At 32.1% G+C, this 10,062-nt stretch overlaps 1 protein-coding gene and 1 pseudogene across 2 annotated transcripts; both read right to left on the bottom strand.

Moving 5' to 3' along the window:
• Nucleotides 1–25: 25 nt before the first annotated feature.
• Nucleotides 26–3,072, bottom strand: LOC112696781 (alpha/beta hydrolase domain-containing protein WAV2). 2 transcript variants are annotated; one of them, XM_025749651.3, is made up of 8 exons: nt 2,548–3,072; nt 1,970–2,005; nt 1,790–1,868; nt 1,599–1,653; nt 1,400–1,516; nt 1,156–1,317; nt 822–1,065; nt 26–516 (listed from the first exon to the last, which is right to left on the bottom strand). In XM_025749651.3, the coding sequence occupies exons 1-8, from the start codon at nt 2,783–2,785 to the stop codon at nt 500–502; spliced, it is 948 nt and encodes a 315-aa protein (XP_025605436.1). In that variant the 5' UTR covers nt 2,786–3,072; the 3' UTR covers nt 26–499. The 2 variants fall into 2 exon arrangements, with proteins under 2 accessions (XP_025605436.1, XP_025605431.1); XM_025749646.3 differs by having other exon boundaries at nt 26–420; nt 2,548–3,047.
• A 677-nt stretch (nt 3,073–3,749) lies between these two features.
• LOC112696772 (nuclear transcription factor Y subunit A-3-like) lies at nt 3,750–6,646 on the bottom strand (annotated as a pseudogene).
• Between the last annotated feature and the right edge of the window lie 3,416 nt (nt 6,647–10,062).

Genomic DNA, 10,062 nt, shown 5'->3' with positions numbered 1-10,062 from the left:
ACAGCTCATGCACAAAAATCAATCATCAAACAAAACTCAATGTTCTGTATAAAGAATTAATAAAAACATCAAAGAATCCAGTATCAACTCGCAGGTATCAGTAACACTTTCTCAGTTTGCGTTAGTATGAAATTTGAAAACCGCGAACCTATTCATACGAACAATATATATGAGTATATTACAACAATTAACTAGACGTATAAATTATCTCTGGTAAATAATTCTTATTCTACATGTCATTTGTCAAATTCGATCCAGCATCCAGATTGTAGATGCCAAACAGTGTAGCAAAAGTGAATCACAAACTGTCTGGGCATCTTCTAGCTTCAGGAAAGCACAAGCAACCCAAAATATCCAATGAAATAGTCCGACACGGTTCAGCATGTCTAGAATCATCTTCTCACAGAGAGCTCTTAAGGGCTGCAACTTCAAAGGGCATAAACTGTTTGAATCCTTAGTTAGCCAATTAGTATCATTGAAATAATCTAATGCCAGCCAATCACCTCGGCCCAATATCTGGCAGCAGTATTAAAACCATAATTAAGTTAGCAAGGGTAACAAAGAATGTTGGAATAAAATTAATGCTAAAGAAAAAGAGTTAAAGAAGGGTGAAAACAATAACTAGATGGAGTGTAAGAAAAACAGAGGATGAAGTGCAGGGCAATATAAAAGTGGGAAAAGACAACAAAGAAAGAAAACTTCCACAGCTCAAAATGAAAAATTGGATAAAGCTCCGACAAAATAATTATTCAGCAAATGCAGTTCCACTTTCATAACTCATCCCAATGGTGAAAAACAGCATGAAAAGAAACTGTTATTACCATTTTCATTTTGGGACGATTCAACTTCCTTTTTCACTGGGGCATGCTGTTCTAGAAACTGCTGAATTGTTCTCCAATATTGATCACCACCAGCAAGCCAAGTATCCATATGCATTCCGGTAGGAAATTCCACAAAAAGACATCGATTATTACGAGTAGCTGCCTTTGCATAAAGCATTTGCATATGTGATGGGGGGACCATCTCATCTTGCAATCCGGAGAGAAAAAGAATGGGCTGCTTGATCTGCAAATAACATAGTAAAAGAGAATGAACAAACACACCACTCCATCCAGGGATTGATAACCCAAACCTTGCATTTCCAGTGTCCCTCACCTGACCAACAACATCAATAGTGCTCCATGGAGAACGTACAAGAAAATTGAGTATCTTGCCTTTTGAACTACTACCGCCAATAAACCATTTCAGAAAAGGTAATAAAACACCAGCCATATCCAAAATAGATGTGAAAGTATTTTCCAGTATCAGTGCAGCAACCTAGAACGTAGAAAGAAGGCCAAATGAGAATGAACATTAGCAGTACACAAACAGGCTGCTGCTTAGAATTAAACGGAGGTACCTTGTCAGGGTTATTCTTTGTTAGTACAGCTCCAACTGCACCCCCAAGTGATCTTCCAAATACAACTATTCTAGATGTATCAATGTCAGACCTTTGACAAAGATGATCCAGTGCAACCTGGGAACAAGATGGTGATAAAATAAGAAAAGTTTTGAGAGAAGTATTTAACCAAAATAGAGGCACTAACCAAAATGCATACCTGAGCATCCTTAGTAATTCCATGCTGAGAAGGATAGCCATCACTTGCTCCATAGCTGTGTAATTGAATATATATATAACAAATCAGTGCCAATCCGGTTAGAAGATGGCGTGTCCATGCTTATCAAGATAAAGCAGCTGAAATAGCTACATTCAAACATCACCATTAAATTGTCAAGTGCAAACTCATACCCTCGGTAGGAAAGCATGAAAACATTGCATTGTAACTGCTGTAACATTATGCGAACCATTTCAAGACGATGAGCAATATCTAAGACAGTAGTTAAGGCATTTAAAAGCATACTGAACTGGGTGAAGAAACGAATATACAAAATAACCACAACTTAATCCTAATATCTAACACCAGGATACTTCCAGCATTTTCTTGAAAAAATAAAATGGTAGGCCCTGAAATGAAACACAAGAAAAAGGAACTGCATTAGAACAGCATCTAAGTTGCAAAGAAAACATATCAAAAAGTGCACATACAAATCATAATGCACTAAGACTTCAACAGCAATCCAAGTGAAGATGTTGTACTCTCACAAATCATAAGTTCTGGATGAAGAAAGCGACTAGAGCAATATCGTATTAAATTCTAAAGACGATTCTACTCCCGAATAATTTACCCTCTCGATCTATACTTCTCCCATCCCACATTATTCAGTTCAGGCTCAAGCAAATATCAATCGCCATTCAATTCCCACAGCTAAGCTAACTCTCAGAAACAAAGATCCAAACATACCTTCAATTTGGCCAACGAGAACAAAAAGAAACTCAAATCACAACTAAAAACGAAAATTCAACAAATCAGAATCAGCTCAACATAGAAATCAGCAAAATCTCAGCAGAGTGCAGGAAAATCCATGACTACAGTACGCAAATCGAAGCAGAAAAGGAGAGAAAGAGAAAGAAAAACCCTAAGAGAGTGGAAATGTGGTGTGAGCTACCTCGGCAGTTAGGGAAGAGCTTGATGAACCAGGCGTGGAGGCGAACGCCGTCGGAGGAGGTGAGCCAGATGTCCTCGTAGGTGAGGCTGAGTCGCGAGGGAGTGATGGCGTAAGCCTTGGAGAGGCCAGGCAGCACCGGCACGTAGACAAGCTTCTCCTGAAACGCCACTAGCAGCGCCATTCCGGCCACCACTAACCCTCCCACTCCGTACAACAACACGTTCATGTACGACACCATCACTCTAAATTCTTCTCTGATTTGCGAATTCAAGTGTGTGTGTTTGTTTTGAATTGAATTGGGAGGGTGCTTTTTCTCGGGAACACCGACCCCTTGTTGGAATGGCCAAAATTCAACTCAACTCAACTGATCGGATTTTTATATTTTTTGGACCACCTCTCACCAAATTACATTTCCATAAGTTGTGCCCCTTTTTTGCTTCGTCATATTTATCCCATGTCTTTTGTGGGGAATGCTTCCATGTGCAACTACTATTTCCCCCTTAAAAACGCTAAACATCCATCATTAAATCAATTATAATATGTTTGCTTATAAATATGTTATATTATTTTATTTATTTTTAACATATATTTATTTATTTATTTATGTATAGAAGACATGAATAAATATTAACACTTGGTTCAAGTCTTGTGCTTCGCATGAACGGAAAGACATCTTGTTCCTCGCATCACATTCGACAACTCAAACTAGATGAACTGTTTTAGTAACAACTTTTTATTTTTATTTTTTTGTTTTTTTACTGCCCTTGAAGTCATGAACAAAGCAGTTAAGTTGATATTAGATAAGTGGAAATTAACCTTCCATATAGATTAGCGTACCAATGCCAAGTGCCAACGAAGCACTTCACGGGGACACAAAGAAAATGAGACGAAAATTTAGGAGATGGTGAAAAGGGTGGGGGTATGTTAGTTAAGGCAGCATGATGGTGCCACGGGAAACGCATTTTAGTGTTACCTACTTGCATGTCTCTCACGATATGTGCCTAACATGTTTGATCCACTGCCACTGAACTCACCTCTTCCATAAAGAGAGCAAAGAAAACGAGTAACAACAACTAATGATAATTTTGTTTGTTTTCAAATGTTAAAATACTACTTGAATTTGTGTCTGCTCAAGTAGTTTTTGGAGATTTTCTTTTTCTAGGGGGCCAAGGGGAGAAAACAAAGCAAGGACAGTCCATACATTTAGAATTAAAGTTAAAAGTTTTCTTCAACCACAAACTTTATCAAACCAGTTCAACAGACCAATGGAAGCACGCAGCAATAGCAGAGTTTAAAATACATAGCAAAAGCAGTAGGCAAATGGTAAGGTCTGTGGGAAATGCATAGTGTTTGAAAAAGCATGTTATGTATCAGATGAAATGATGAAACACATAAAAGTGACTAAGCCAAGGATGATTTGCCAGCCCGGATGGGAGAACCTAACTCTGTCGCTTTGGTTCTGCCTCGCTCGCCGGGCATGTGGAGAACATTGCTGGGTTCAACAACCAAAGGTGTGTCCCCCACTGCATTGTGATGCTCCACCCATGTTTGGGGAACTTCCCAAGAAATTGTGCTCAGGATGCCTGAAATTGATGTCATTGCTGGAGAAACTTGTTAGGTCAGAACACGTTGTGATGGAAGATGCGTTTTCTCCGGTTCTAGAGAGATGACTTTCCACCTCTGATGCATCTTTCTTATGATATACATTGACAGGGTTCAAGCCTGAACGGGCACCGTTAATGAGTTCTGAATTAGACAGTTGCAGCTGTTTAGCGCTGAGAAAGCGTCCCCCGGATCCCCTAACCCTTTTCAAAGCATGGCGATGTCGCGACTCGTGAAGATAGGGCTGCAATGAATTAGAAGAAAGAAAAAAAGGGAAACTCAGGGGAGTAAGACCATTTCCTTTTACTCCAAAGCAGAGTTCAGAAAGCAAGCACCAGCTCTGCTAATATAATTTAGTATTCCCCTAAAACAAAATTTTTGCAGAATAATGCAAAATGTAATTCTAAATCATTCTATTTATATACCAGTGTCACTCATTTATTTGTCATAAGCCTTTAATTTCCATGTTTAGGACATTTGCTACAATTCCCTTGCAAATATATATATATAAAAAAATAACGATGGCTGCATTTTTATTGCATATAATGTTTGCCCCAAATAACTTTTCACAATTCCATACCTAATACTATTATTATTACTTCTTCAATATAATTCTATGCATTCATATTCTTCTCAGTATACTGTAAACATCCATGATCCTATCCATAACATCCTTACTTATGGAGCATACCTTACGATTTTTGATGAGCTTGTTCTGAGCCTCGAGCTTTGCTCGTGACTGTCTCCTCCTCAGTATACCATGGTATTGTTTAGCATTGACATAAATGGGGCCATCTTCAGCAAGATCAAGTGGTAGTGCAATTCTTGGGGATCCTAATCCCAGCACTTGGGGCAACATCTGGGGTTGACCCTTATAAATTTTTTTAAAAAATGCAGTGAGATCATAGTAAATTATTATAGTAAGAAATCCAACTGCAGTAAATATTTCAAACTCAACAATAGCAGGCATAAAAAAAATAAAAAATGCTATTTGTACACCAAAGTCAGCCACCAATGTATCTGTGTATAAATACATATGTGGTTTAATTTATTTTCAATGTGTATTTATATTCCAGCATATATTTTATACTGGTGGCTGACTTTGGTGGAGGATTTTGGTGTACACCTAGCATAACTCTAAAAAAATACATAGCATGAATAAACAAGATGTTCTTGACAGAACTTACAACAGCCTGCGGTCCATAAGCAACTAATGAACCACCGAAAAATGGTTCGCTGTAAGGAAAAGGAGCATGTGCCTGAAATCAGAGCAAAAATAGTTATTTAGAAGCTACAACTGAAAGCAGCAAATCTATAAACCAAGAGCTTCACATACCATTGAGTGAGTACTATTGACTTGTTCGAAATTGAACACAGGATCGGGATGATTCAGTAAGAGGAATGGCTTCATTTAACCCTCCACATATGCATTACTTGACCTGAAAAAACGATTAAAAAACTTAGAAAATGAAGTGTATATGTAATGTGTAACACATAATAGGATTTAAATCAATCCATTCAATGCTCTAAGCACATAAAAGAATGAAGGGACCTCAAAGAAATTCTCTTTTCTGTCCTATCTAATGAACTTACCGATTTAAAAAGATTTCATTTTCATAATCTATTTTAAGTAACTACAAATGTTGGATTTCCATCTCTACCACGGATTAATTGCATGTTAAGATATAATCATACGATCTTGAATGAAAATATCAAAATTCTTGCCTATCTTCTTATAATAATTTTTAACTATGCAACCATGACAAACAGAATCAGTAACCACATCAATCAACATTAAAAGAATTGTATATGAAATACAAATACAGCTTACCAATTAGCATATGCAGAGAATGTACGGAATAACAAGAAAGGAGATGCGCATAGCCGAAGTGGCCATGTATGTACAACAATATATAAAAAGTTGACTTGAAATAAATAACTGATAAAAAAAAAAGAAAAAAAAACACATGCATGCCAGACACAGACACTCCCAAAATAGAGTCTATAAAAACAAGAAATAAAAAAATAAAAATGAAAGTAGATCAAGGCTGAGGATAAACAGAGAAGGCCCGGCCCCCTAATGAGGTTGAGTTGACCTGAAAGAGCACATGCAAATAGAAAGAAAGATAGAAAAGAAAGATAAGAGATACCTGTATGTTGGATCTGATAGTAGCAATCTAAACTAATCTAGAAGTTGTAGTAAGAGCATAATGGAGCTGCTGGGATCCAGTTGGACATGTCTCCTCCCTTGAAACTTGAATCTTGAAACACTCTTAAATCTCTCTCTCTCTCTCTCTCTCTCCCCTAACCGATAGATGGGTGTTTGTGTTTGTGTTTATATCTAATCTAACTCACTGCAAAGCGCTGCGCTGTGCCCACTCACATAAATACTCTCACACTCAACCCACCACCTACAACCCACTCTCCTTTACTTCTCCTTTTTCTTTTCTTTTACTTTATTTGTTTATCATCAGTTTAATTTTTGTGAAGATAGTGTAATTTTACATAATACAATTAGAATTAGTGTAAAAATGTTTTATATCTCTCTAATTACATAATATTATATTATTAAGAGAAATGCTAGGAGACAACAACTTTTATAATTTATAGCCATTAAGTAGTCATCAATAATATTTTTAATGGTGTGAAATTTCATCTAATATTATCGAATTACCCACTTTTCTTTTACTGATTATATACTAGCCAAAATTTAATAAAATTACTGGTCCTTAAATTTTTTTATTATTAATAAAAATAATTATTTTTTATATTAATTACATAAATAATTATTTAAAAAAATATTATAATTATATAATATATAAAATATTTTACATTATCAATACATAAAAATTAAAATTATATAATTATATTCATTTTTTAATTATTATTTATATAATTAATTTAAAAAATAATTATTTTTACTAACGTAAGTTGTTAAATTCTTTTGTTGTTACCTTTCTCTTCTAAAGTTGACTTGTCCCAATGGATCAACCGCGCTGTTCACCCGATAAGGGAATGCAGTATGCACAGATTTTTTATTACTCCGTCACCTTTTCTCCTTTTTTCTATTTACTTGTTTATTTTGATTTTCAACAATTCGGATTTCGTATATATATATATACTTTTGGAACTAATTAACTACATGAGATTAGTAAATTCCGTAGCTATTTTGATTCTTTAAATAGACAATTTGAACTCGATTTTTTTGGAAGGTGAATTATTAGAAAATGTATACTCCAATATAGAATTTGAAAAAGGTTAGATGAATTGAACTTTTATCAGGTATTCGCTTAAAATTTTTATAAAAAAAAATTTATAAATTATTTTGAAAATAGCCTACCACATTGTTATAGATTCTAATATTAATCTCTTTTATAGCAATTATTAATTTGGTAAGTCTAGAAGAATTTCTAGTTTATTTTTGAGGGTCAATTTTTGTGCATTCATACGAGAGTAGACAGAGTCATTTTCTAAGGTGGCCCACCGCACCCTCCCTCAACCTTTTGGGCCTCGGGCCTTCATTTCTTTTCTTCACCCCTCACCCAGCCGCCCGTCACTGTTCGTACGATCCCCACCTGCAGTTGTCAAGTGTACTCCACGCGCTATTCGCAAGTCCGCAACATTCATCAGTCTCCTCCGTTACCTTGCGCACGCACAACTGATGCGCGTCCTGCGTATGTCCACTAGCTGTTGGGAGAGGAAGAAAAGAAAAAAAAAACTTATCCTAATTAGCAAGTTTCTTGCAATTTAACCCTATTAATTACCTTAATTTCGAAAATGTCCTGCCACCTTCCATATTCGCTAAACACGTGACATTTGGCACAGTTGTATAATTAAGAGCATGTTAAATATAAGATGAAAATTCAGGTGGATTAATTTAATGTAAAATTAATATTTGTGAGTTATTAGATAATAATTTAGTCAAATTTTTTAATTTATTTAACAATTTTTATTTATTAATTTTACATGAAGTAGTTTTTATCTAAATATAATTAGGGATTTATATTGAGCAAAAAATAAAAATATTTATATTAAAAAATAATTTAATTTTGATGCAATTTTAATATAAAATTATTTTACATGTGCATCATATCACATGACGTCTTGCTAATAAAAATAAATATTTCTTATATTAACTACGGTTATACGACTATATAAAACGTTTTACATTGTCAGTGCATCAAAATTAAATTATTTTTATTTTAAATTGTCAAATTTATTGACATTGGATTATCTAAAGAATTTAACTATTATTTAATACTCTATTATGCTTTTTGTTTCTTTAAACCTATTCGAAATATATCTTGTTCAAGTTGTTACTACCAAATAATTTTCGGTTTTAATTCTAAAACATATATGTATAGAAAATATTTTGAGATCAAATCAATATATGTCTATGATATAATTCAAAATAAATTGTTTTTCATTATTATTCATGTATTTTATAGAATTATTGTTTATAGCTATTGTATTTTATGTTATTGAGATATAAATCTGTTTAATTATAATTAATATTCGTTTTATTATAACCGATTTTGTCATACATATTCATTACAAATTTTGGATAATCTTTTGAATGTTAGTTCGAATTATTACATATAAATTATATTTTAAAAGCTACAATTAAATAAATAAATTACTTAAAAAAACAATTCTAATCATTAAACTTTGCTAAACACATTCTATAAATATGCCCAATTTGCCACTTGTATTTCTTAACTACTTGGCAGGCAGCTACTTGGAATCTGAGACTTGTTTTAAAAAATGAGTAAATAGTTAAATTAGTCTCTGAAATATCATTTATTTTTTAAATTAGTTTTTGAAAGAAATTTTTAATTAAATTTGTCTTTTAAATATTTTAAATTAATCATGTTAGTCTTTTTGTTACGTTATTTGTTGATAGTATCAAAATTTACTAATTTAACACATTAAATGGCATTCTAACACACACCTAACAATCTTAATTGATTATTAACATAATAAATTTATAAAATTAGATTACATTAAAACTTAATTGTAGAGAAAACTTGAAACATTAAAATTCTTTAATTTAGAGTTAATTTTATCTAATTTTATAAATTAATCATATTAATAGTCAACTAAGAATTTAAGTATGTGTTGAAATGTCATTTAAAGTATCATATTAATAAATTTTAATACCATCAATAAACAAAGTGACTGAAGCATTAATATGAATAATTTAAAATATTTAAAAAATAAATTTAATTAAAAAAATCTTTTAAAAATTAATTTAAAAAACGAATGATTTTTCAAAAACTAATTTAACTATTTATTTTTTATAAAATAAAATAGATCCTTTCAGTGGCAGAGCCATATAAAAACAAAGAGAGCAATGACTCTCCTAATTTTAAAACTTTTATATGTAAATTATTATATATAAATTTTAATTTAATCCCTTTTAAAATTTTATTTTATTATGTAAGTATTTTTGGGAGTCACTTAGATAAAGATGTCAAAAATATCTTTTTTTAAAGATGTTTTTTAAAAATTAAAATTTAATACATATAATCAATTAAAATTTAATTAAATTATATTATTTTTATTAAAATTAGATTGAACAAATTAGTTTAGTAAAAAAATTAATAAATCAAATTTTAAACCGATATAAATTAATATTTTTTATAAAAAATTAATACAATATCCTTATTATAAAACACAACTAAAATATCCCTATTTTATATATAGTAATTTTAAAAATTTTAAATTCTAATCCTATAACGACACGACAGAGAAGAAAATGACTGGAATTTAGGATTCTCAAAATTAATATATATAATAAAAATATTTTAATCATTTTATATAATAGGGGTATTGTAATAATTTTTTATAAAAAATAATATTAATTTAGACCAATTCAAAATTTAATTCACTACTTTTCGGTCAAATTAATTT

The sequence above is a fragment of the Arachis hypogaea genome, chromosome 1 (genome assembly GCF_003086295.3).
Source record: "Arachis hypogaea cultivar Tifrunner chromosome 1, arahy.Tifrunner.gnm2.J5K5, whole genome shotgun sequence".
NCBI classification, from domain to species: Eukaryota; Viridiplantae; Streptophyta; class Magnoliopsida; order Fabales; family Fabaceae; genus Arachis; species Arachis hypogaea.
The sequence above is the reverse complement of the archived record's forward strand: the minus strand, read 5'-3'. Positions and strand labels throughout refer to the sequence as shown.

What these genes read in the sequence shown, in the direction of transcription:
- LOC112696781 (XM_025749646.3), bottom strand. Translation starts at nt 2,785, where the DNA reads ATGGTGTCGTACATGAACGTGTTGTTGTACGGAGTGGGAGGGTTAGTG. An exon ending in GCTCTTCCCTAACTGCCGAG is followed by an intron (nt 2,006 to 2,547) that starts GTAGCTCACACC and finishes GTTTCATTTCAG; the next exon opens with GGCCTACCATTTTATTTTTT. An exon ending in CTATTGATGTTGTTGGTCAG is followed by an intron (nt 1,066 to 1,155) that starts GTGAGGGACACT and finishes TGTTATTTGCAG; the next exon opens with ATCAAGCAGCCCATTCTTTT.